Raw genomic sequence first — 27,810 nt, forward strand, 5'->3', positions numbered from 1 at the left:
TCAAGCAGACCTATCCTCTAATTTCGCTCTGAGACATTTATCGGACCGATAAAATCGACCACTTCCTTTCTTTACAACACATAATGCTGTATTAAAGCCACTTTCTTCAACCAGCTTAACGGCGAAATCCACAAGTAAGCGGCCCTCCTCACACCCTGAAGAAAGAAAATTTACGCTTACACACTTTATATGTGTTCCCCATGAATTCTCTTTGAAGGTTTCCTTTAGTGGGTCTCAAGCATTTTCCGCCGTTAGGGTAATGAGTGATTTGTTAAGAAACAGCCCTAATAAAACTCTCAGCAAACGAAGCAGCAAGGAAATACATACAACATACATACATACATACATACATACATACATACATACGTGTACGTACGTACGTACGTACATACATACATACATACATACATACGTACGTACGTATGTATGTATGTATGTACGTAACATTGTATGTATGTATAACTACAATAGATCAGACAAGCAGATCTCAGAGAACACGTGATGAGGAGTAATTTGTGTCTGCCCACAAAACTGTTGTAGATGGTGAATCTGATACAATAGATTTGCTGTTGAACAAAGTCGTATATCATGCAATGTTAGTAATTTCGCAGATTTCTCGCCTTTCTGAGGGCACTCTTGACAACAGTATTCAGTTGAGCCACTTAGTCGTTTCAGAATGAAGAGACACTGCATAAATAAAAAAAGGAAAATAAAAGGAAGAAGGGTCCACTTTGCTTTCAACTGAATTTGAATGCTGCCCTGAAACCTGATCTAAATCGACACCATTGTCAGAGAAACCTGGTCCTCGTGATTCCTTTCATACAAAATGCTTGAAAACTATTCTCATTTGCCAGCAGATTCTCGTGATTTTCCTTCGCTCTATTTATTTCACAATTTAACGTTTCCTGCCTGAACGATCATGGATGCTGTATTGATTTACAGGGCATCGCTTTATTCAACATTAAGCACTTTTCTTTTAGCAAAAACTGTCAGCGGATCACAGGGAGATTTTATATCACTCCCGAGACCAGCGTTACGCTTTATTTGTTCATCTAGAGGAACCGGAAAAGGACACATTTATCTCCCCTTAGTTACTACGTGTTTCTATACGTTATACAAACTCCGGCATTAACGTTTCAAACTGACACAAAACTCAGCATGAATTTTTCAAACTGACAGCTATAATGACGTTATATTACGCCTACAAGTTATCTGCCAACAGATATACATGTGTAGCTTTAAAGAAGCATAAATATAAAAAATCTGCCTCTTTAGCCAATTCAATACCGAAGCTAAACACACCATTACCAGTCACGCACAAAATGTCCACCCACTGAAAATAGCCTTAGTCACATTCAGCATACGCCATCATGTAAAAAGTCAAAAATATAATAAGTAAATAAAAATTTAATCGTTTAATAACTGGTTATAAGTACATTCACAGAACATAAAAGCGTGGCATAAAATCAACCAATCAGTGCTGTCAGATTTATCCGTCCGCAAAAAAATTCTGATTTTGTATAGTGCATTTTTTATTTCCATTTTTATGTAGTTACAATTTCTTTAGCGCAACCTTGAGTCAAGTACAAGGTTTGATCACACATTGGCTCCATCTGGGAATCACATCAACGACATCAACAAGAGACACGGTCGTGTGTGCTTCATTTTCACATTGGTCATTTGATCAAGCATTTGATCAAAAATAAAGAGTGCATTCTTTACAAGCAAAGCATTGTATTCTGTAAAGAGATCCATTGAAAATGTTTTAGTGGAGTCAACGTTGACGTTGGTACCAAACATGCGCATACGAGTTTCCAACATTCCCATAGGAGGGCAAACAATCCCACTCGAGGGGCAAACGTGGCTATTAAACAAACCCGTTGCTCAAACAGAAATAAAACATTGATCAAACAGAGGTACTAGAATTCTGTATTTATATACTCCAATTCATCTTCCGTTTCCCGGGTCCCCATTTCCTGCAAACATCCCAAATTTAACGCTGCCATTTACTGATAACTACCACTACAGCTATATTCCACGAAAGTGTGTACACGTTTAGACACAAATACCCCAGATACTGATTTCCATATCACTTGTTATGTATACTGGCAGCTTCAGACTGATACTTAATCCTGATGTCATTTCCGGGAATTTGGGGTAATGTTAAGTCAATATTGTGAGTATATTCTATGGCTTGACGTTGAGTGCTACAGACTAAATCCGCCCTGAGTGTCAATACATTTATGAAACAGATTTCGTATTTACCATCTCTTCCATTATACACGTGTCATTTCATTTCGTGAGTGAGTTACATTTAAAGCTGATATATACGCCATATTGTGCCTGGAACAAGTTGTTTGGATTGTCATATGGCGGGACAGTAATATAACCGGTAATATGTCCCCGAGTGTTATTTAAGCTAGTTGTAAAATAATAAAATAGTTCACAATCCCAAAGTGGAATGGTCCTATAAAGCACCAGCAAGACACGTAAAGCCTCCATACACTTGCGTTGCCTCTGCGTCGTCCATTGATTATTTTTGGGGTTTTTTGGTTCTATGTTGGCATCTGTCTTGTGTAGCATGTCCAATACAGATCTGTTCTTTTTTGCCTTTTATTTTACTCAACTGAATTTCTTTCAGTTTTCAGATTTATTTTTTTTTCGGCATAATTGTTATTGAATTGCAATAATTGTATCTAAATGGGATCAGTATAACATTTTTATTAGTACATGATTCGCTTGTCACGCTGAAAATCCGGGTTTGATTCCCCAAATGGGAACAAGGTATAAAGCCAATTTTTTGGGTGTCCGTGATATTGCTGTAATATTGCTAACATCGGTGTAAAACCAAACTCACTATCTCACTGTAGCTAAGACAATATCGGAGGAATGCTCTATGCCTTTACGGCGAGTGACTAGATTGCTAACCATGTCTAGTATAACACAGATTTAGTTTTAAGAGTCTAGTCTATCGTGAAACATTTACTTCATGCCATTTCTAAAATGGCACCATCAGATGTTTATTTACGAGTGGTTGCCTTCTACCAAACATTAGATATTGTTCCTTTTACATGGCCAGCTTTCATGGGATTTCAGATCTCGTTTTGTTCCAAAAATGAATTTGGTATAAATCGTATTGAACACAAACAACCTGCATTGTCACTCAGTATTAACGTATTATGAGATAGATGCATTAGGGTCCCATTTAGGCAGGACGGGGCAAAGAGGTATGAATGTCAAGGATGACAGACGTCCATCATACGTTACTCAAAACTCTTTCACTGTGGAAAGTGAGAACACTAATGTTTCCAAACCATCACTGAATCTGCTGTGAAGTAGAGATGGCAAAACATTTAAATGATCAACTTTAGAAGTTTCAAATCGTGTATATTTGAAATAACGATGTTGGCCATCCATGAAACTTTGTAATCTCTCTACCAACAACTTCTACAGTGCCACTCAAACAAATCTCATGTGAACCAGGAGGAACGCTTTAGTTGCAGGGGGAGATTTGTGTCTTAATGAGCTTCGGTGCATCTTGTCGGGACGATCAATGTCGACCGCCAGCCCTGACGTGTGATAATCTGTCGCTCTTAATGATCCAAGAGGACCTAATCCCAGGCATTGACCTGAATTTAGGAATATCTATCAGCGTTGTGTGCTGGCCAGTTTTCACCATGCAGCTCTGCTGGCCACTTCTGCTAGTTGTCAGGGGAAATGTTTACTCACTATCTCTGTACTCTGTGCATACACCCAATGGACTGATTTCATTAGTAGCTACTGCAGCTAATTGCTCAGGGAGACAGATCAGAGTTAGTATGTTGTGATGTCCTGTGATGGACAGAAGATATGAGTATGACTATTGTCATTAACCGTAGCATCCGTGTTGATTTTATTTCTGAAAAAAAAAGATATGTGTCTTTCTGCTTTCGTATTCACAATATATTTAGATCCACACTGGGGGAAAGTGTCTGCTTGCATATTTACTGTTAACATACATTCAAGGCACAGTGGCATCACGAATATATGATAATAATCTTTCATCATCAAACCATATCGATATCAAAGTCCTTCCTCTTTCAATTATCTAGGGTCACCGCACCTGGGATCTGTTATTTTTGTCGTTAATGCTTGAAGCTAGAATTTCATAATTTAGATGCACACCTGAGTCTGTTGTCACGGGAATATGTTCTGTGTCATCATGTTTTGTACACATGCCTAATATAGCAAGAGGGACTGCACTGCATTGTCGTAATGTGTGAAAAAATGTTTTTGAGATCCGGGATCGCTGAGGAATGTGACAGATGCTGGTATTTCAGCTCAAGAGGAGTTGTAGGAGGAGTTGTAGGAGGAGTTGTAGGAGGAGTTGTAAGAATTGTACGAGGAGTTGTAGGAGTTGTAAGAGTTGTACGAGGAGTTGTAGGAGGAGTTGTAAGAGTTGTAAGAGGAGTTGTAGGAGGAGTTGTAAGAGTTGTACGAGGAGTTGTAGGAGGAGTTGTAAGAGTTGTACGAGGAGTTGTAAGAGTTGTACGAGGAGTTGTAGGAGGAGTTGTAGGAGGAGTTGTAGGAGGAGTTGTAAGAGTTCTAGGAGTTGTACGAGGAGTTGTAGGAGTTGTAGGAGGAGTTGTAGGAGGAGTTGTAGGAGGAGTTGTAGGAGGAGTTGTAAGAGTTGTAAGAGGAGTTGTAGGAGGAGTTGTAAGAGTTGTACGAGGAGTTGTAAGAGTTGTACGAGGAGTTGTAGCAGGAGTTGTAAGAGTTGTAGGAGGAGTTGTAGGAGGAGTTGTAGGAGTTGTAAGAGTTGTAGGAGGAGTTGTACGAGGAGTTGTAAGAGTTGTAAGAGGAGTTGTAGGAGGAGTTGTAAGAGTTGTACGAGGAGTTGTAGGAGGAGTTGTAAGAGTTGTACGAGGAGTTGTAAGAGTTGTACGAGGAGTTGTAGGAGGAGTTGTAGGAGGAGTTATAGGAGGAGTTGTAAGAGTTCTAGGAGTTGTACGAGGAGTTGTAGGAGTTGTAGGAGGAGTTGTAGGAGGAGTTGTAAGAGTTGTAAGAGGAGTTGTAGGAGGAGTTGTAAGAGTTGTAGGAGGAGTTGTAGGAGGAGTTGTAAGAGTTGTACGAGGAGTTGTAGGAGGAGTTGTAGGAGTTGTAAGAGTTGTAGGAGGAGTTGTACGAGGAGTTGTAAGAGTTGTACGAGGAGTTGTAGGATGAGTTGTAAGAGTTGTAGGATGAGTTGTAAGAGTTGTAGGAGGAGTTGTAAGAGTTGTAGGAGGAGTTGTAGGAGGAGTTGTAAGAGTTGTAGGAGGAGTTGTAGGAGGAGTTGTAGCAGTTGTAGGAGGAGTTGTAGGAGGAGTTGTAGGAGGAGTTATAAGAGTTGTAAGAGGAGTTGTAGGAGGAGTTGTAAGAGTTGTACGAGGAGTTGTAAGAGTTGTACGAGGAGTTGTAGGAGGAGTTGTAAGAGTTGTAGGAGGAGTTGTAGGAGGAGTTGTAGGAGTTGTAAGAGTTGTAGGAGGAGTTGTAAGAGTTGTAGGAGGAGTTGTAGGAGGAGTTGTAAGAGTTGTAGGAGGAGTTGTAGGAGGAGTTGTAAGAGTTGTAGGAGGAGTTGTAGGAGGAGTTGTAAGTTGGAAAATATTTCGTAACTTTCAAGAACAGCTGACCAATGTATAACTTCAGCTTTCCCGTTGAATATTCAATTCAGGTTAATTTATTAGCAATATTTCACAATAGTCCAAACATCTATGAAAATGGTCCCACTTAAGCCCTGTTCTCAGCACTGGATCAGTATGGATCCCTAAACTGATATGTCCCTCCTTGATGCTACCAGCCCACACGGGTTATCGAGGATACTACAAATTGAATAGGAGACAGGCTTGACAACATTTTAACCCTTGGTGTCAAACACATGACAAGATACACTTTAAATAGTGCAAAGTGTTCTGTCTTCCCGGCGCCTGGAAGCCAAACATCTACCCTCTGCTGTCGTTAACAGATAGACCGTAATGCACGCTTGAAAAAAACACAAAACGCTATACCGCCTCAGCGCCGGGCGTTGAAATACTGACTTGAAGTTTCTGGGATTTTATTTTTCGACTGACATTCGATAGGTTCAGTAAGCACACTTTTACGAAAAAGCGACGATATCATCTATGAGAGTCTTTCAATCATACAAGAAGACATGGTGCAGATGTATAGAGACACCTTCGTCCGGCAACTGCCATAATTCTTTTTGAGGGATTAGCTCTGAGCTAAGGTCGCTTCGCATTTTTTTCGTATTTTTTTTCCTTGTCTGTACTCGGTTTTTATTGTCATTTGTTTTCTTCTTGGACCTTATTACATTATTGATGTGTACATTGTGTTTAGCAAATGCCAATACCTTCTCTGATTTACTGTCGAGCATCATTTAACATGAACGTGATTACTCTGTGACTAGAAGACAGTCACGAAACATGTAAGCAGCGTATGATTTATATCTGCAAGGAGCACCTCAGTGACTGGCATATATATTTTCCTTCATGACGTCTATAAGTGAGTTACTGAGTGCAAGCTACAGCTCCCTTTACATCGATTACCTAACATAGTTACGGGCTGGCAAAGAGTAAAGCCAAGAAAACCTTTGGCTCCAGAAACTTTTAAACTTTCTCGAGTCGACCTTCATTATATGGTCTCTGGTTATATGTTTTGACAGAGGTATTCCCCGGTTTTAGTGTTTTCATGGGAACGTATGAATGAATGTGGACCCTTATGACACTGAAAATCTCACAACCGTAATGTTTGACATATGTTTACAAATATGAATTTGGTATATTTTTGATGCGCAGTAAAACATTCTCAAAATTCATTCATATGGAGTATAACATCTGCGATGTGTATACCAAATGTGTGAAATAGAAAGGAAATTAATACACTAATACACTGCATTGTAAACAGTACACAATCAGTACAAGAACATCACTGATACATTTTCAGTGAATTTGACATTCATGTACGTAACGTTTTGATAATTCAGAGCATGGTAATTTTGAAATATTGAAATTCAGAAATATTGAAATCGTATGACAGGGCCCATGCTACATGTTAGATTATCTCGTAGTTTTCAACAATGAAGTATACGCAGCAATATTTTCATTATCGGGTCTCTTTTTTGTTTGAAAGATATTGCATCTCATTCCCAAAACGCGATCACTTATTTCTTTAGGCAACTTACTTCCGTTTCAGAAGAACACGTGCTTGGTTTTTTTTCATAATAATATACCCTTCCCCCCGATAAGATCCCTAAGGGGGATAATATACATACTTGGAACACCAACCACTCTACCAACCCTTCTGCAACTCATAACATGTAGGCTTACAAAAGTAAATCACCCAAATGCATGGGAGAAGTAAACGGTAACAGCTCTCCTCGTCAGAATATTAATTAGTAACGCAGTTTTAAAACGACATCCACCAGAGCGAGGTCTATTTCACACAATGACCAAGGAGCACCGTTAGTCACTCCATTTGATGGTGTCACCTTTGTGTGGTGACTCTGGCGACTCTGTGAATGTTTCTTTTGGAAGGATGTAACTGTTTTCATTGTAAAACAATCGTTGTTGCACACAGAAAAATCTATAATACATTCTCACAGTACACATTTTTTTCGAGGAAAGGATAATTTTAGTTCCACTTGAGTTATCCAAATATTATTATTATTATTTTTCAAATTCCGCTTTTAAATACTGTATGCCCAACTTGCTGGTTTTCACTGGTCACATAAGGACCAATGAAATGAACAGAAAAACCTACAATACTGTAGGATCTGTGACGGGTTTTCTGAACTGCTCGATGCATTGTAGGTTTTGGAAGAGCAAACTTTTCTGGAGAAACATTACACTTCTCGCTGATCATGTCAAGAAATAGCTTGCAGATGCTCCTTCCAAGTGATCATTTTCTTTCTCATGGTCAACTGCAGTTGTAGCTATAGTCTTCCTGAGACCTACCCGTTACGATCAGGGTCAGAACTGGTGTAACCCGTGCTTGCCGTAATGGGATCGGGTGGTCAGGCTCGCTGACCCTATTAATACATGTCATCGTATCCCAACAGCGTTGACCGATGCAGATGCTGTTAATCACTGGATTGTCTGTTCAGGTTCAATTATTTACAGATCGCCGTTATATAGCTGGAATATTGATGACTGCCTTATAAAACTTCACTCACTCTTGCTGAGACCAGCAACACATGCATAATATGTATGTCAGGTCACATAATCAACAACAGACTGCATCTTGCGTTTGAACTAGTTTGAATCGTAGTGAATCGTTTGATGGTGAATTTGACCAATAACTGTCGTCACAGCCAGTTGCTGTCACAGTGTTAACAGTTTGTTCTACCAACACGAATAGGACAAAGGAACTTCCTCTGCAGTTGTGACGGTTCTTCAAGGTCATGCAATGAGGAGTGGATAATTGTCTGTAACTTTGACCACCTGCTCGTACTTTTAGATTGTTATATAACAGTAAACGTCAAACAAACATTACTATCGGCTTCCTACCAGATTCAGCTGCCTTGCCTCGACATAACTAAACACTCAGAGTGAAATACATGCTACACCCAACTCGGGCTTTCTAACTCAATCCACCCGTGAAGGTCCCGGGGTAGAATAGGCCTTCAGCAACCCATGCTTGCCATAAAAGGTGACTATGCTTGTCGTAAGAGGCGACTAACGGGATCGGGTGGTCAGGCTCGCTGACTTGGTTGACACATGTCATCGGTTCCCCATTGCGCAGATCGATGCTCATGTTGTTGGTCACTGGATTGTCTGGTCCAGACTCGATTATTTACAGACCGTCGCCATATAGCTGGAATATTGCTAAGCGCGACGTAAAACTAAACTCACTCACTCACTCACTCACTCACTCTAACTCAATCCAATTGCTTCTTTGAGCGGCATTTTAGAAGTGTGGATGCACACTATATAACACACTTTTAGGACAACAAATTATTTTATTCGCGAGTTTTCTCCATATTCGATCCAACTGGCAGTGCAGAAAGATATTGTCTTCTCAGTCACTAATTACAACTCTCAAGTAATGCCTTGTAATTCAGTATCGCTCTTACTTGACCAATTCCTTCGAAACGAAAGACTGACATACCAAGTGGTCGCTTCACAGAACTAAGCGTTTTCCTTACATGGCTTGTCGGATTAAACTGATACTTCTTCTGCTGCAACAGCTGAACATATACCTTCGGTCATCTCCATGACGATGCCAATACGTTTTACTCATCCCAACTCTGCTACTTCTGCTGACATTGTGGAGCTACATAATATTATAGTTAGACACGTTATTACCCAACATTTTTTCACTTCTGCCCATCCCTCACTGCTCTTCTCAAGCTCTAAAGGAAGTCACTATTGAGTTTCGAAGGTTCAGGGCGTAGCTTTTCGAAGCTCTCTTTTCGAATAGTCGTGACTCTATGTTAATGTATGGCACTTACGACTATCTTAGCGCTAAGAGACCTTCGAGAATCTAGGCCCAGTTTCAGAATCTTTCGTCACACTGGGGCTCACTTTCAATTTGTTTCTTTCTATTAAACGTTAATCTATCTGTCTGACGTTAGATGCATAGTGTAACACGTAACTCCAAAATAATGACGTCGCATTGAAATCCATGTAATGCATTGACGACTCACTGTTGACAAAGTCAGCATTTCAGACGGCGTCATTTCAAGCGGTCCTACGTCGATGAAATTAATGAGGAACGCATTATTGACCGTCATGCAATACTTCATGTTGACATTGGTCATTGTGTGTTTGTTGCAACTGGACATATAATTCCAGGTGTAATGGACGCTTAGACCTGAACATAAGCTTTATTTAGAGCGTTTAGAAAAACTATCGTCTCTGATATCGATTTACTTTGTATCGATGATGCCCTGATTTACTTATCTCTGCATATCAACTGTGTATTTTCTAGATAAGCATCTGGTACTGACATAGATTGGCTACAATTTGGGCACTGGCCAATGACTCCATTAGTTAATGAGCTTCGCTGTCGCATGGGTATTAAATTACCCCATCTCCCGCGTCCCCTCCCTCCAAATCCAGTAATCAAAATAGTAGAGCCCAAGTGTGTAAATCTATTCCCGTGACGAAGAGCATATTGCAGAATATAAACAAGGCGGTCCTCTCTCTCGTCACTTGTCTGTTTTCAAGCAGTGACCAGCAATTTTTGGTTACATTTTTATGCAATGCTGGTGAATCCATCTGTTGATCCTAACTGTCGCCTAGATATTACCCCCATAATCCTTTAATGAAATGAGTTCAACAGGCGTATGCAATGTAAGATACAAGTGTGAAAATGCATCTTTGTCAGGAAATCCCACAGTAACGGCCAACAGAGCAGCATGGTGTGAACTGTCCAGCGCACAAAGCTGATGAACATTCTCTGACCGTGTGATTCGATGTCTGCAATCAGGTCCTTTTGGGTCATTAAGAGTGACGGATTACCAAACGTCAAGGCAAGTGGCCAGCAAGATCCTGACAAGATCCACTGTAGCTCGCAATCTAAACGGGACCGATTCTTGCGGCTACATATTGTATTCATTGATACTTTCAAATGATTTGTATTGCGCTATTCACAATGATATTTTTTTCATCCAAATGAACAGTGGTGCATTGAACCTGTGTCGTAATTCAAAACATTTCAGACAGATTGCGGAACGCACAATGCTGGTGTCTTATTTCTGCTTATCGGTTGCTTATTTTCTAACATCTAGCACTGGCTAGAGTTGTCTAGCGTCAACTTTGGCTATGTTCGGTAGGTTCAGAGGCTGATAATGCTATCTGTCATCTTCTTGGTTATTAGCTCTAAATCCACTAATGAAATAAGGCCTTCCAACGTATGAATCGCGTACGACCCAAGTGTATGTACATGTGTACCCGTTTCGAAGATCATATTGCAGAATAGGAACCTCTTCAAATGATTTGTATTGCGCTATTCACAATGATAATATTTCAGTAAGTTTTCATGACAATGTATGGTGGATGACTCTCCGTACTATTCACTCCTCTTTCCCGAGTCCTTCTTCTCTAGATCTTGGAATACCCAAATTAATACCCTTTTCCTGGATGATAATGCATTCTCGTTATGTTAGGTCCGATTCAGATATCAATAACAATAATGCAAACTGAATATTTTAAATCACAGTGAAAGTTGGGCATTGAAATGCTATAATCCACAGCCGATGGTAAAAGATGTTAGAGTTAAAAAGATGCAGATTTCTTTTGACAATATTGCACGAAACCATTTGACGGATGTCATTACAGAATTAGATGAAACTGAACATGTAGGTTGGAATGAGGTATGAAAATTCAATTTGTTACAGTATGCGTGCAGTGAGGGCACCGGAGATTACGGCTTCAGTTGTTGCCATCAGCGCTATAACATACTCTCAATATTGACTTGACATTACCCACTATTCCCGGAAGTGCCACCTGAATAAGAAGCTGCCTGGCGAGCCAGAGTACATAGAAAGTGTTATGGAATATAGAATCCATTATCTCCGTACATCTACACAGTCGCGTAGAAAATAGTATGCAATACCTGTCTATAAATAAGACAAGAATGGGGAAATTGGCACTGTTACTCGGAATGTTTACTGGCTATGGGGAGAACGGAACGATAGCAGATGGGAACGTTGACAGATTAGCAGAGAACTAAAGTAAATACAGAATGCTACGACACATATTTGATCAATGTTACATGATTTCGATTATGAGTCACGTTTTTTGGATGAAAGTCCTGTATTCCGTTACCTTATGTACAGATATACTCTGACTGTTCTGTGGTGACTGTAACAGTGAGTTGGGAAATAATATAAATAAAAAATGTTCATTCTGAAGGGAATAGTGATTTAGACAGAAATCAAGACATCTAGCATAAAACCGTAGCGTACCTTTCTTTTTCAATAATTGTCAATAAGATCATACAGGAGTACTGACTCTTTCATGCTCAAAGGCAGGGACACCAAATTGTAATTTCATAAGTCGCGAGACATTCACAGGAACTTTAACATGTACCAGTTGTTTTTGTCATTTTAATCTGGACTAAATTCGACCACAATCGCCAGCGGCTGAAGAGTTGATATATATCCAGCTAGGGTCCATGCAGGAAGCAAAGGTACTGTAAGTCCCCATGGTCACTAGTATGGTAATCTATCTTCAGTTGTTGGGCGATCTATGGCCAGTTTTTTAAATGGTGCTGTAAGGTTTGGCTTTCCATACTAGCTTCAGTTGTTTATAGATATCCTTGGACAACAGATACTTCATCAAGCCAGTTCTTCCGTTGACGTGAATTTCGCACGTTGTTAAAGGTGATCCTGAAGAGGCAATAATGGCCATTTTGCAATACATCTGGTCAAATTATTCATTTAAAGTAGCTGTACATGAACGTTTAACTCTGGATATAAGCTTAATGTACGGTAATAAAGCACACAACTTTATGAATAACAACTTCTTGGGTATTGTACACCAGTTATTATTGACTCGCCAACTTCAAAAATGTCGATCAAACAATATTACTTAATTTACCGACTGAAGAATTAGGATCGTCACCAATATTCATTTAGATGTGAATGCTGCTGGATGTCCTCAACTGAAAGTATTCTTAGAATGCTAATTGGATCTCCCTTTATAAATACCTGGGAGAAGAGTCTGAAAACGAATCCCGGAATACACAATGCCAGTCTCTCATCTCCTATCGATTGCTTTTTAACATCTAGCACGGGCTAGAGTTGTCCAGATACAATTTCGGTAATGCCCAGTGGGTCCATATGCTGATGATAACGTCTGTCGTCAAATTATCAGCTCCAAAGCCACTAACGAAATAAGTTCGTTCGGCGGATTAAAAGAGTAGAAACCCAAGTGTGTCTATATACCTCCCTGTTTCGAAGAGCATATTGCAGAAATTAACCTGCACAACCCTTGTCGCATCACTTGTTTATTTTCAAGACACCCTGTCCACCACACAAAGCTGGTGAGGAATCTGACCGTGTGATTCGATGTCTGGAATGATGTCCTCTTGGGTCATTAAGGGTGACGGATTACCAAATGTCAAAGCTGGCGGTGAGCATTGTTGGTCCTAACAAGATACACTGAAGCTCCCAATCTAATCGGGACCGATGCCTATGAGTTCATATTGTATTCATTGATACTTTCAAATGATTTGCATTGGGCTCTTCACAATGATAACTTTTCAGGACAACGTATGATGGATGACTCCCTCTACCATTCACTCCTCTTTGTCGTGTCCTTCATTACTGGATCTTTGAATGCCCAAATGCATCCGACTCATAATACTTTTATCCTGCATGATGATGCATTCTCGTTATTTTTAGTCCGATTTGGATATTCAATCAATAACAATATCGCAAATTGAATATTTTAAATCCCACGAAAGCTGATCATTGAAATGTTATGAACTACAAACCATAGTAATAGTGGTAGGAGGTGAAAAGATACAGATTTTGTGGACAAAATTGCACAAAACCATTTGACGGGTGTCATTATTGAGTTAGATGAAATTGAACATGTAGGATGGAACGAGGTGTAAAAAATTAATCTGTTATATTATGGACGTTGTGATATTGGCTGCGGGCACGGGGGATTATGGCTTCAGTCGTCGCCATCAGCGGTGTAATATACTCTCAATATTGACTTGACATTACCCACAATTCCCGGAAGTGCCACCTGAATAGGAAGCGCGCTAGCGCTGCCAAAGTACATAGAAAGTGTTATGGAATACAATATCTCGAGTAATTAGCTTCAAACATGTACACAGTCGCGCAGAATATAGTATGGAAGATAACTGTCTACAACACAGGCAGGGACGGTTAATTTGGCAGTGTTAAACTGGCTGTGTTTGCTGGCCATGGGAATAACAGAACGACGACAGATTAGCAGAGAACTAAAGTAAACGCAGAATGCCACGACCCATATTTGATCAATGTTATATTTCTGTTTGAGGAATGGTTTCATTTACCGTTTCTCAATATTTGATCACGACGGAAATTGCTCACAGATGTGTCCTTGCTTAATCAGATGCTCAATACGTCCAAACAGTCGTAGAAGAAACGAAAAATCACATAAAAATGAACATTTCACTTTAGTTGTGGCATCATGTTAAACTGTGCTGTATTACACCCGTGTCGTATGTCAAGAGCATCTACAATACAGACACTGATTAGCCCCATATCATGTATATCATTTAACAAGTGCAGCAGTCAAATGACTAAGTTCCATCTAAAACAATGTCCTCGCCATCATACGTGGTTGTAGTAGTAGCAGTAGTAGTACTAGTAGTAGCAGTAGTAGTAGCAGCAGCAGCAGCAGTAGTAGCAGTAGCAGTAGCAGTATAATCGAGTCTTCACCAGACAATCAAGTGATAAACAGCACGAGCATCGATCTGCGCAATTGGGAACTGATGACATGTATCAACCAAGTATGCGAACCAGACCACCCGATCCCGTTAGTCGCCTCTTTCGACAAACATTGTCTACTGTTGTGGTAAGCATGACTTGTTTAAGGCCTATTCTACCCCTGATCTTCACGGGCTATGCAAAAAGAAGATATCTGTATCGGGATACGGGTTTCATATATCACCTATTAAAAACTTGGAATCACATATGCCTCATTCTGCAGACATTATGTTTGATGTATATAGAATTTCATCGACTGCGTTAAATCATACCTAGGGGAATTGCTTCCTACAATCCAAAATTAAGCTGATATCCAAACACATCTGTATATCCTGAGTACTGAATGTTCAACTGAAAACCTCAATCTCGAAACACAAGTTTTTTTATTATGGAACACATGGGATGAGCTCTCGTTGTCTAGCTTAGTCGCATAGTCGCCCTTTCCTCTCTTGTTATGGAATTTGATACTTCTTTACATAACAGTTTTACTGATTGTGTTTTATTGACATTTTCTCGAATATGTATTTATTTTTACATTTGACTCAGTATGTCACCATACCCTCTTCAGCATTCAGATGCATTCACGGACAATAAAAGGTGTTTTTTTAAATGATCATCCAAAGGAACAATGTCATCTTAGCAACATTTCCCACAATAAAAAATGAAACCGGCTACTTTCTAACAGTACAAGGTCAGTGAGGCATAGTTCCCAAACCACTTTCTGGCAATCCCCCGAGAATCAGTTGTTCAGTGCAAGCTAATGTGAAGCTATTGTTATTTTTTAGACAAAAAGGATCACACCTTAGCAGGTAAGAAGGAAACAATTTGGAGGAACGTCAGAAAAGAACTTCGTTGTGTGAGCTTATGGTGACTCGTAGGACTGTATGGTTTCATTTGAAGGCATCCGTTCTATACACACGGTCACTACTGTTGTTGTTTCTATTTCGCCATCAAATTGTTCCTGCTTTTTTGTGTGTTTAACTACGTATCCCGACATGGGTAGTTTTTGTTTGTTTACTTTTCATTATGATTTTTTTATTCCATTCCAATTCTCAAATGAATTACATATGACATAGAGAGCATATGACTGGCACTGGGCACTTGTTCATTGTATGAATCAGTGCCTTGTCCGCCTAAGTTATCATTAATTATATAATAATAATTGCATTTTCACCTAACACTAATTTAAAGATATGCAACGTTTTCGTAAATGATGTATCTTTCCAATAAACAAAACAAGGACCTTGGGTTAGCCTAGTGGTTTAAGCGTTTGCTCGTCACACCCTTAAGACCCGGGTTCGATCCCGGAAGAGTGGACAAGTTTGAAGCCCGCTTCTGGTGTCTCCGTCACGATCTTGCGGGACCATATGCAGCTTAGAACCCACTCACTGACTCACTGACTGACTGACTCACTCACTCACTCAAGCGCGTTGAAATGTTGACTAGAATGCTTTGGGGGTATGTCATCAAACGTGACACTTCCGCTCTCGTTGTTTTCTACTGAATCTTCAATTCTTATGTTACCTTGGAAACCAAGGTCAAACTGGAATCCACGAGGAATCCTTTAAGCTGCAAAGCATGTTACGGTTTTACAGATGTGGTACGCGCGAACGAAAACATGCTTAACCACATTTCTTTGGGGTACACTGTCAATCTGTTTCAGACACTTACATATAAAGCCCGGGATTTAATCCATTCACGTCAGCTTATACCAACCAGTAACAAAATATGGACACGTACGTAGTACAAAACATGTTTATCTGGGTCAAGAACATATATATAATGCTCTCTTACACATGAAAGCATTAATTTAGAGGGAGACCTTTAATGCAAATTTTCGGAGTTTACCATGCAGTTTGCAGACAAACAGAGAGATATATTAGGCTGGAACGTAATCGCGCTTACAAGTTGGCGTCTGTTGGTGGACTAAAGGGAAACAACTCTGCACAGCTAATTGCCGTGCCTAGGGTCAGAACAAGCCAAATCAGAATCGGCCTTTCAGAAAGAAGCTTTGTTGCTTAAAACCTCACTCAGCGATATTAGTGCTATACAGGCGCGGTTTCTATGTAATCGACCCTGGACCAGACAATCTGGTGATCAACATAATAATCATCGGTCTACGTTTCGGGATATAATGGCGTATGTTGACCTTTTACTGTCTTCAAAGCAGAGGGAATCATTTTCTGCTGTGGATGATTCTGTAAAATATTTGACTGTGTGTTTAATGCTCATCATCCAGCAATTATGATTGACCATGTTTTTAAGGTTTAGTGTGATATATATATATATATATTTTTAAAATGATATTTATGCTAAATGGACAGAGACTTTGTTGATGCTTTAAGACCTATATATGCTCACATGTGCATGCCACAGCTGACCTACGATAGTTAACTCATATTTGCGTTTAAAAATTCGTTGTTACAGAAGTAAATGGGAACATATTTGATTTTCTATAATCCAGAAAACTATCGACCCCCAAATTCTCATTGTAACTGGCGTCGTATCAAAAACGCCATGCAAGATCAATATAAAACGACATTTAACTCAATTCAGTCGGATTTTGCGCTTATGAAATGAAGTGCAGGAATAAAATATATACCCGTGGGCGTCTATGGGTCATATATATGCTTTTCATGACTATTAAATGGAAATAATCGCTGGGCGTTAATGTACATTCTATTTTATTCCGGACCCGTTTACTGACATTCAAGTTCTGTCCGAGCTTCCATCGGTTTGCATCTATAAAATCAGAATTAATATCTTACGTCAGACTAAACATTGTAGTTTTCAAGGCAATGAAAAAATGAATGTTTGAAATATGATGAATGTTATATGATGTCATTTTTTTGTTACAAAAGAATAGCGTCCATACGATGAAAACATGTTCTCGGATTATGATTAAAGGATGATTCATGGTACAGAAAATGATCCATTTCATACGTTGATATTTTTTTAAAGTGACACAGTTTTTGTTAAGGCTAAAGGTAGCAACATTAATTTGCATTTGATCAATATATCTTGTCATGTAACAAGGATTAAATAGCTTTATTATGATTTATGATAGCTGTAGGTCCTATCGGGAATTCATTCGATATCCTATGAAAAATATATTTTTTTCAAGCACATCTATCAAGAGAATCTTCTTGACATTTTAATCTCGTTTCTGTCGTTTTTGCTTTGGTGGTTGTTGGTTTGGTTCAATATTCCAGCCGTACGTCTGCAGTCTGTAAATACTCGAGTCCAGAACAGACTAGTGATCAAAGCCATGAGCATCGATCTACACATTGGGATACGATGACACATGTCAACCTAGTTGACATATTAGTATGGCGATATTAGTCGACTCTTAGGACAAGCATTTATGTTGCTGAATGCCAATTCTACCCCTGGTCTGCACGGGTCATAACATAAGTCTCATTGTCGGGCTCATGTTTTCAAGCTGATATCGATGTTCACGGTACGACGGGTATTTTCATGAATTTTAAGGATTTTATCCGCTTTGTCTTAGCAGTTAATTATGTCAGTGGGCTATCTTAACGAATGCGGAATTGTTATAGGCACTGAACTCCTGACGTTGATTCTTTTCATGAATACAAAGCGTAAATCCTGTTAGTGTTCCAGTCATTATTTGAGTTGACATTTTTTTAACATCGTCTTAAGCGTCACTGACTCTTCAGTTGTGTTTTTTTTTTTTTGTTTGTTTGTTTCATTTCACGTAATAGCGAATCGGAAAACATTCCTTCAGTCTTTGAACAATTGAGCTGATTCAATCGATGCATACGTGATGTTTCGTTATTGTGTTATTTACACCTAAGCATTGTATATTAATGAATCATATTGTCAGTGTTGAAATGATTAAAATGCTCATTAACGTCGGCATTCATATGAAACAGTTTCTAATGACCATGTTCACGTGTGTTTCAATCCATGGCTAAAATAGCCATTACTGAATGTAATTGAGCGTTTCAGTTCACAACTGATATATAAATCATAAATGTATACCTGACAACTAGGGCGTAGATTTAGCACCCTCAAGTACAAAAATGGACTGTAATATTCTCAGAAAATTTTTCAATCCACAAGCATCTGTTAACACCGTTTTTTACATTCTCTTTTTACTAGCCGTATTGAGACTCGAGCAGCTAGTAGTAAAAGTCGTTCAGACAAATACCAATTACAGCAAAGGTTAATCTCTTTCCTGACAAAACATTTTATCCAACACTAAATTTCATGTTTGTTTAATAGACCGCTTTCCCAGGTTTCGTCATGTAGACAGTCTGTTGGGTAATTAAAGTAACGGTACATTATCTTTCCACAACTCCGAGTATTGTCTTTTGATTTTGCGTTTAGTGCGATGACATATACTCTCAAAAGAAGAAACGCAAAAAGTGTCATTTGGACTCGTTTTTATGTATCATATAAATATTCAAAGGATCATTAGAAATTGTTCAAGTCTGGCTGATGTTAGTATCAATTACCGAGGTTCTACATATCAGTAACTCTCATGAGTCAATCGAATGTCAAAGTGGAGATTGTGTGTTCTCAATATGTTGTATGATATATAGAGTGAAGAACTGCTTGGCATCGTTGTCATGTAGAGTAAAGCACATTACGAAATGCGGCCTTTGGATTGTTCGCCCACCCTTCTACTCATCTGTTGTCGGTGAGGAGATCGTAGGACCTTGTAAGAGTGAGTGAGTTTAGTTTTACGCCGCATTCAGCAGTATTCCAGCTATATGGGGACGATCTGTAAATAATGTAGTCTGGACCAGACAAATCCAGTGATCATTATAACCATCATTCATCGTGGTTGTGACACGATGGTATGTTTCAACCATGTCGGCGAGCCTGATCGCCCGATCCCGTTCGAGCCTCTTGCGACAAGCGTGGCTTACTGGGCTACATTTGCAACCCGGATCTTCGCGAGAGGAGATCTTTAGGTCCATGGCAGTAGCTAGAGGGAGTTCGATGCAATGTTTGTGGTTTTTTTTATCTTTTTTTTTTTATTTTTATTTTATTTTTTAGGGAAGGATGTGAAGACGCAGAATTTAATACGCATAAAGCTATGGCTTTAACTGCCCATGACGCTTGGTCTACCGGTGTGGGTGATGGCAACCCACATCATTACACTCGCCAAGAAAAACTGCTTCCTTATTCTCGACACGATCATTACTCTAAGAATTCTTAACTTGGATCATTGCTGATGTGTTATGAATGGGCTTAATTACGACGTTCGTAAGACTATGAACGTTTCGAGCAAAGCTAGCTAGCCTCTCTACTCCATTTATTTAGTAGGTAAGTAGCCCCAAAACATGATGTCACTAAAACGAAAACACATCTATAGCGCTGTCGAGTCCAAGACACCACTGACCTCGCAGCCGACGATGCTGATCGATCAGAGTGGCGCCACCTGTCGATCGGGCGAGTATTTGTGAAAACAAGACGGTTCAATGACTGGACTGAAATGTGACGCAGTAGGGTGGCATGTGGCTCTGTGCATAGTGCCAAGGTCACAGGTCAGTTGAACGTAAACAGCGTCGGGCGCGGCGAGTCCTTCAATGGCAGTGTGACTGCTACGAGTTTCCATGACTTCGGTGCTGAACCATAACCAAACACATGAGATACCATTGGCAAGTGAACGTCTTCAAACTTTTCACACAGCAGAAAATGGGTACACTGTGGCATAGGTCATTTGACTATAACTTTCCTGATCCTCATAGGCAGGTTGGGTTAAGCGGGGTAATAAGGAACTGTTTTTTGGTTTGTTTGTTTTTTTTTGTTTTGTTGTTGTTGTTGTTGTATGGGCATCTACCATACACTTGTGGTATGGATTTTAGCGCTCCTGAAGAACACATTGTTATGAGAATGGTGATGAGCAAGTCTAGTCAAAACGTTGATCCGTCTCATTTCCTGTTTTCTGGCTTCCGTCCTATTGCGCAGTTTAGTGTGATAACCAGTCTAGACCTTTTAGACTAATTCATTCAACTGGATACATAAATATGAACGAGTATGATCTGATAGGTCTAAGGACTTGTACATGGCAACACTACACTCCTTCTTATTCTAGAAAACATGCCATACAGCAGGCTGTGTCGTACAGAGAGCTTTGACAAACGGAAACCTGGAAATCGTGGAAATCTCAAAACGAGGCTCTGCCGCTAGAAACCTTTGCGGTCTGGTGCGGAATTGATATTACGTAAATCTCACTGGGCGCTACAGAACTGCATTAAACAAAAACCCACACAAAAAAAACCACATAAAACAGGTGTAAATCATTTTACGACTTCGTGAAACAGGGGCAGTCTGTGATGTTTTAAACTCGACATAAAATATAGAAATGCGGCGGCATTACATTTTAAATTTAAAATTAATTAGTAAATACCATTTTCGTATGAATCAAGGAACTGGAATTCAGTATACCCAGAATTGTTTGTCGTGTCTATTTTCATTTTCACACACACAAAAAAATTTCGTATGGGTTGAAAAGTAGGTCATTGTCTGAATAGGTTAATGAGACTGCATCGGTATGACGAACCAATATTAAACTGCACTGCGCTTCAGTTGTTCAGTTCCGTGGTCGACTGGATCTGGATAGGTCAAGTGTGAAAACATATATATTACATATATATTTTTGTAATGGTGTTCGATTATACATATGATATAGCGCTATATATTTTCTGTATCAAAAATTTTAAAAATACACAATACTAAACTGAGAAATTTCGATTTCATATTCCTGTGACTTGACATTCTGTATACCCATGTTTTGGAACGGCGGTGTAGCCTAATGGAACTGATTGTAGCACTGTCGGTGTATCACTCAGATCTCAGCAATGAAATAATAACAATGTAACCATCTTACCTTACCATCTCTTTTTCTTTTATAGTGCCCTGAGGAAAGAATGTAAAGTTTCTTTTTGGACTCAGTATATAATGGCTTAGACATTTTAATGTTCGAATTACAGCGTGCACTGGCATAAGAAAACTCACGTCCGTTTATCCAATTTGTGCATCCAGTTTGCAGAATTAAGGTTTTAATATGCGCATTACTTTATTTTTATTTCGGTGGGCTGGTGTCACCGAGAAAAGCTTTAGTTAAAATGTTGTTAACGAAACTTAGTTTTATGAAAAAACAGATATAATGAATATAATTGGAATATTCTCTTAGTGTGTAAATTCGTATAAACAAACCGCACGACTTGTTTGAAGAAATATAGTCAAGGCAGGAAAATATAATCGACAATGTGATTGAGAGGCTGTAAAGGACTTCTGAAAGAAGTTATAGAAGGTGTTAATGTAATATTTGAGGCGCCCGTTGATGACAGTAGAATTCCATCAAGGAACTATTACTGGACTGTAAATCTTAGAGATAAACGGCATTTAAATTAAAATAATCAACTACAACGGGCACGTTCCTAACGAACTGACGGATATATCGTTACATTCGAACTTAACTATTTCGACTTTTTAATTTCGAAATAACGAGTGTTTTGAATTCATTCAATCTTTAACTGGCTGCAGTTTCAAAATAATTTCGTTTTCTCGCTAGACAACATTTAAAAAATTAATTTTGGGAGTATTGGTAATGAAATATTACACTTTCACTTTTCGAGTTATTTACAGTGTAATGTCACTCTTTCAGTGAGTTTACCTATGGCATAATACCTTGAAGTGTTGCCTCGGAAGAAGTGATGTAGCGATATGATGTTTTCCATGTGATCAAATGAAAACGTGTCATTAGCCAGGAGCTTTTATCTGTACTTCAAAGGGCTATAATAGGTCAAAGCTTGGAACATAGTTTGAACTGTGTGATAACTTCTTTTCAGAAAAAGGCCACAGAAATGGCGAACGCAATGGAGTCGTGTTTATTGATCGTTTCATCTTTGGTTTCATATTAGAGTCAACCAGTTCTAAAAATGGGTACCCGAAAATGCTTCTGAAAATAGCATCGTTTAAATAGGTTGTCATCATCAATCGACATGAAGTGTGAAGCTAGAAGTAGGATCTGCACTTACTTCCTTTATTTATGAGCAGGTTTCGTTTTTTTTTCAAAATGTCTGCTTACGTCCAGATGTCTAAGTCACGTGGTAATCTCTGGCAAAGAAAATCGCAATGACGTAACTTATTGTACATGCCTTAATTCAATCATTCATTCATTCGTTTCTTCGTTTATATTTTCATTTGTTTATTCATTCATTCGATCGCGCGTTCCTTCGTTTCAAACATTAGGTTTCATAGCCCGTGTAATAACCCAACGATCCGTTTCATTGTGTAAGATGGAACAGTCCTATGGTTTAAGCGCTCGCTTGTCACAACGAAGGCACGGGTTCGATTCCCAACATGGGTAGAGTGTTTGAAGTTGGTCTCTGGTGTTTCCAGTCCCCTGTCCTGTTTCTTTAATGAGTTAAAAGCGGCGTAAAGTCATACTCATTTATCTTTTATCTTTTGTAGGCATATTCTACATCGTGACTACAAACTCCGTCTGTACAGTTGACCGTACTGTAACGTGACTACTTAAGAGAGTGTGTGAGTGAGTTTAATTTTACGCCGTTTTAGAACCTACGAGGCCTTGTGGTCATACAAAATTAGACCCAGATCATGAATATGCAAATTAGTATATCTATAGCCTTGCCAGCCTGAATCATTAGCAATGGAACAACACAACAGACAAAAAGACAGCAAGTGAGCTTGTCAAATTGGCTATAAATATTCAAATACTTCTCATGGGACAACGCGTTGTGACATTATGCGATGAAACAGACTGTGGAGGTGCGACTGTGAAATTAGACAGTACAGAAAGGGCACGGACAATCACCTATAGTTCGTATTTTCCAGTCTTAGGTTCGAACTCAGAACTAGAGTTGTTACTTTGTGTATGTGGGCTTGACAGAAGTGGCAATCACCTGAGACTGGTCACGTTTCGTGTTACCGGTTCAAAATTATGATATCGTGTTTCCGAAATCTGTTGAAATCTGTGAGAAAAGCTCATATCCTTCCTTCCTCACACTCTCGCTCAGTTAACTTGCCATCTCACTCACTCACTTACTAACCTGGCCATCTCACACATCTCAGACAGACTCACTCGCTGTCTTACTCGCTCAGTTACCTTGCATCTAACTCACTCACTCACTAACCTGGCCATCTCACACATCTCAGACAGACTCACTCGCTGCCTTACTCGCTCAGTTACCTTGCCATCTCACTCATCCACTCACTAACCTGGCCATCTCACACATCTCAGACAGACTCACTCACTGCCTCACTCGCTCAGTTACCTTGTCATCTCACTCACTCACTCACTAACCTGGCCATCTCACACATCTCAGACAGAATCACTCGCTGTCTCACTCGCTCAGTTACCTTGTCATCTCACTCACTCACTCACTAACCTGACCATCTCACACATCTCAGACAGACTCATTCGCTGTCTTACTCGCTCAGTTACCTGGCCATCTCACTCACTCACTCACTAACCTGGCCATCTCACACATCTCAGACAGCCTCACTCGCTGTCTCACTCGCTCAGTTACCTTGCCATCTCACTCACTTACTCACTAACCTGGCCATCTCACACATCTCAGACTCACTCGCTGTCTCACTCGCTCAGTTACCTTGCCATCTAACTCACTCACTCACTAACCTGGCCATCTCACACATCTCAGACAGACTCACTCGCTGTCTCACTCGCTCAGTTACCTTGCCATCTCACTCACTCACTCACTAACCTGGCCATCTCACACATCTCAGACAGACTCACTCGCTCAGTTACCTTGCCATCTCACTCACTTCCTCACTTACCTGGCCATCTCACACATCTCAGACAGAATCACTCGCTGTCTCACTCGCTCAGTTACCTAGCCATCTAACTCACTCACTCACTCACTAACCTGGCCATCTCACACATCTCAGACAGACTCACTCGCTGTCTCACTCCTTCATTAACCTTGCGATCTCTCACTCACCTCAGCCTGCCTCACGACTCTACCTACACACACGTACACAATCTTATATAATCAGTCACTCACTCACAACCCATCTCACTCACTCACAACTCATCCCAATCACTTACAACCCATCCAACTCACTCACCCATCCATCCAAATCTCACTTACTCACTAACCCACGATTCTAATCCCGTGATGAGTACAGTCAGTGTCAGTCGCTGTTTGATCAAATCTGTTTTGTTGCATTCATTGTTGCAATTCTTAATTATGCTTGTGTGCTCTTTCCCACGATGGTTAAAACGTTATCTTATCACGCCGAATACCCGGGTTCAAAGTGTACACAGTGTGAAGCCCATTTCTGGTCTCCCCCCTGCCGTGATATTGCTGGTATATTACTATTTCGTTATAAAATTGAAGTTGACTCATTCACACATTTACCACCCCACCCACGAATTCACTCACTCAAAGATAGTAATAATGTCACGGGTGGCCCCTGGACACCTTGCTGCTCCCGTACAGGGTTGTGTCTTTCCACTTAACGAGGAGAATATTTTCGTTTATCAGAGTCTTAAATCTTAAAGAAGTGTTGGATCTTTGGCTGTAGTGTAGTAGTCTCTTAAAGGAAAATAAATTGCAAGTGACTCCGACCCATCTAATTAGCTGATCAAGCAATTTGCTTTGCATTTAAACTGACAAAACCAAAAACACTGCAACTGTCTCTATTTTCCTTAAGTTTCAAGTTTTAGTGGGTGGACTGGGGTGTATAGCAAATGTCTCTGAATGCTGTTGCATGTTTCGTCTACACCCTGAATCAGAGAAAAAGTGAATATGCTTTTAGGTGGAATATAGCAATATTCCATCAAAAACACGGCGGAGAACACCGGAAATGTGATTCAAATACTTTACCCAGATCACGGACGAGCCTGTTGCGTCCTATAGCATTTTAGTTCTATTCTGTTTATTTTCAACAATTTGGTTCCATGTCTTTTGCCACTATAACCGTAAAACCGACTATGCACAATTGGGGTCAATGTGTTTCTCATCAGCAACTAAAAGCTAAATCAAGCTGACATACGCCAGTCATTTCGGCAAAAAAAGTTTCACGAAAGATGACGCGCCTGCGGCACAGCATAGACCTTGACGTTGCATGCTGGGAAATAGTTCTAAAAATAGAATTCTCAAGGCCAGACATGCTTCTCCATCGGTTTATGCCAGCAGGATTAGTAAACAGTGATTGCCGTGGACAGGACTAGCCCTGAGTGATAGATTACTGTATAAAACCAACATTTAATGCTCATTATCACAGATTACACTCGTCATTTCTCTTCTCGTGCCTATATTAGCACTATTATGCCGGCTTCAACTACACAGATATTACAACTCCATGCCACTGTGCAAACAAATTGAACGCGGACTTTGAGACAAATAGGCGTCACTTTTGACCGTGAGTGGAGTTTGATAAGTTGATTGGAATCCCCTTTTCATGGAAGCGGGGTGAGTACAATTGGTCCTCAGGGGGCGATAAGGACAATATGGTACCGAGTGAAGGAATGTTAGCGGGGGCAATATCTTAGATATTGAGCGACGGCATGTCAGTTTGCGTTTTTGTTTTAAAGAGTGTGTGAGAATGGTTTTTTTTTCCTTTTTTTAGCAACATTTAAGTAATATCACGGCGGGGGTCACGAGGAATGGGCTTTACACATTGTGCCCATGTTTTAATTTAAAGAAGTTATATTCAAAATGTAGAGGCTGTGGGGTAGCTTAGTCGTTTAACTTTTCTCTCGTCACTGTGAAGACCAGGGTACGACCTTACTCGGCATACAACCTCCCTCAGTCCCCACAAAATGTATAGCGTGATTTTACATCAGCGAAACTTGCCAAGCTGTTCTACAAGCATGAAATGCTGAATACTAACAAGATTGTTCACGGGTCACTGTCATGTTTTCATGCTGTACCTAAACTTTCGCAATGTCAACTTAGCAATGGGTAAATGCATCTGGCAATGAACGTTTCTAAAATACCTCGACATAATGCCATTCTGAATTGCGTAGCTCGATGTTCATGATATTGATCCCTTGATTCTTGAATATTAACAAACCGCCTCCATATAGCTGGAATATTGTTGTAGGCGGCGAACCGGCGAACCGACCAACCAACCAACCAATCGACCGACCAACCAATGCTGGCCATTATCATCAGTATTATCATCCATCCATCCATCCATCCATCCATCCACCTATGCATCCATCAGTTCATATATCTATACTTGTATATGCTTATTTATACGTTCTATAGTTATTCGAAACCCCTTGGAGGTCCGTGGTAGAATAGGCCTTCAGAAACCCATGCTTGCCATAAAAGGCGACCATGTTTGTCGTAAGAGGCGACTAACGGGATCCGGTGGTCAGGCTCACCGACATGGTTGACACATGTCATCGGTTCCCAGTTGCCCAGATCGATGCTCGTGTTGTTGATCACTGGATTGTCTTGTCCAGAATCGATAACTTACAGGCCACCGCCATATAGTTGGAATATTGCTGAGTGCGACGTAAAACTAAACTCACTCATCATCGGTATTACGAAAAGAGTTTTCGGTCTTTAATTTACACCAAACACGTGTCAATAGTCAAATAATGCTGACATAGCGGTACCTCCTTCAGAAAGTAACTGCGGATGTTCGGCTCTTTCAGCATCTGTGTAAACACTGCCATTCGGTGTATCGTGCGTCCATGTTGATAATTTACTCCGTCAACGGACGTGACAAAACTCAAAAATACTAAAGAAAATTTTTCATAAATATTTCATAAGAACATTATTAGAATACCGAACACCTGTTGTATTATGGTTGCTCGCTGGTCTGAGACGGGAGACCTAAATTATGAATATTCATGGATATCATGAACTGTGATCTACCAGCTGCCTTCTACAGCAGTGTTCAGATAAATCTCAAATATATACTTTTGTATTCTATTCAGCAGTGACACTAATTATTTAGCAACATCTGCTGCAAAAATATATGTGTTTGAAATATGGATCATTTATAGCTATCAGATATTAAACCTGACAAGCCTCCCTGGCCTTCAATTATCCCTGTCCCAATGAATGAATGAAAGCAGGAACGAAAAGAATGGGTGAATGAATGAAGCTTTACTTTACGTTTAGCAATATTCCAGCAACATCACGGCGGGGGACACTAGAAATGGGCTTCACGCACTGTTCCCAAGTGGAGACTCGAACCCGGGTCTTTGCTATCACGAGCGAACACTTTAGTCATTAGTCTACCCCATCGACCAAGAATGAATGAATGAATGAATGACGGAATGAATGAAGGGAGAAAGGAAGGAATGTAGCAGAGTGCAACGAATATTTTTTTTGAGTGATTGTTTCAGACTCAGTCCCTGTTTAACGCGCCGTACTAAG

At 39.9% G+C, this 27,810-nt stretch overlaps 1 protein-coding gene across 1 annotated transcript; it reads right to left on the reverse strand.

The window, feature by feature from the left end:
* On the reverse strand, window positions 1–27,101 carry LOC137259563 (uncharacterized). Its single transcript, XM_067797190.1, has 3 exons — window positions 27,042–27,101; window positions 4,532–5,630; window positions 1–155 (listed from the first exon to the last, which is right to left on the reverse strand). Exons 1-3 carry the CDS (start codon window positions 27,099–27,101, stop codon window positions 1–3), a joined length of 1,314 nt encoding a protein of 437 aa, XP_067653291.1.
* Between the last annotated feature and the right edge of the window lie 709 nt (window positions 27,102–27,810).

The sequence above is a fragment of the Haliotis asinina genome, chromosome 13 (assembly GCF_037392515.1).
Source record: "Haliotis asinina isolate JCU_RB_2024 chromosome 13, JCU_Hal_asi_v2, whole genome shotgun sequence".
In the NCBI taxonomy this organism is placed as follows: domain Eukaryota; kingdom Metazoa; phylum Mollusca; class Gastropoda; order Lepetellida; family Haliotidae; genus Haliotis; species Haliotis asinina.

Excerpts from the sequence above, each read along its gene's own strand:
- LOC137259563 (XM_067797190.1), bottom strand. The coding sequence starts at position 27,101 with ATGGCAGTGTTTACACAGATGCTGAAAGAGCCGAACATCCGCAGTTAC. Across the intron at positions 5,631-27,041 it reads GCAGTTACTTTCTGAAGGAG|TTACGAAATATTTTCCAACT; the intron begins GTACCGCTATGT and ends TGTTCTTGAAAG. Across the intron at positions 156-4,531 it reads AACTCCTCCTACAACTCCTC|GGTGTGAGGAGGGCCGCTTA; the intron begins GTACAACTCTTA and ends TTCTTTCTTCAG.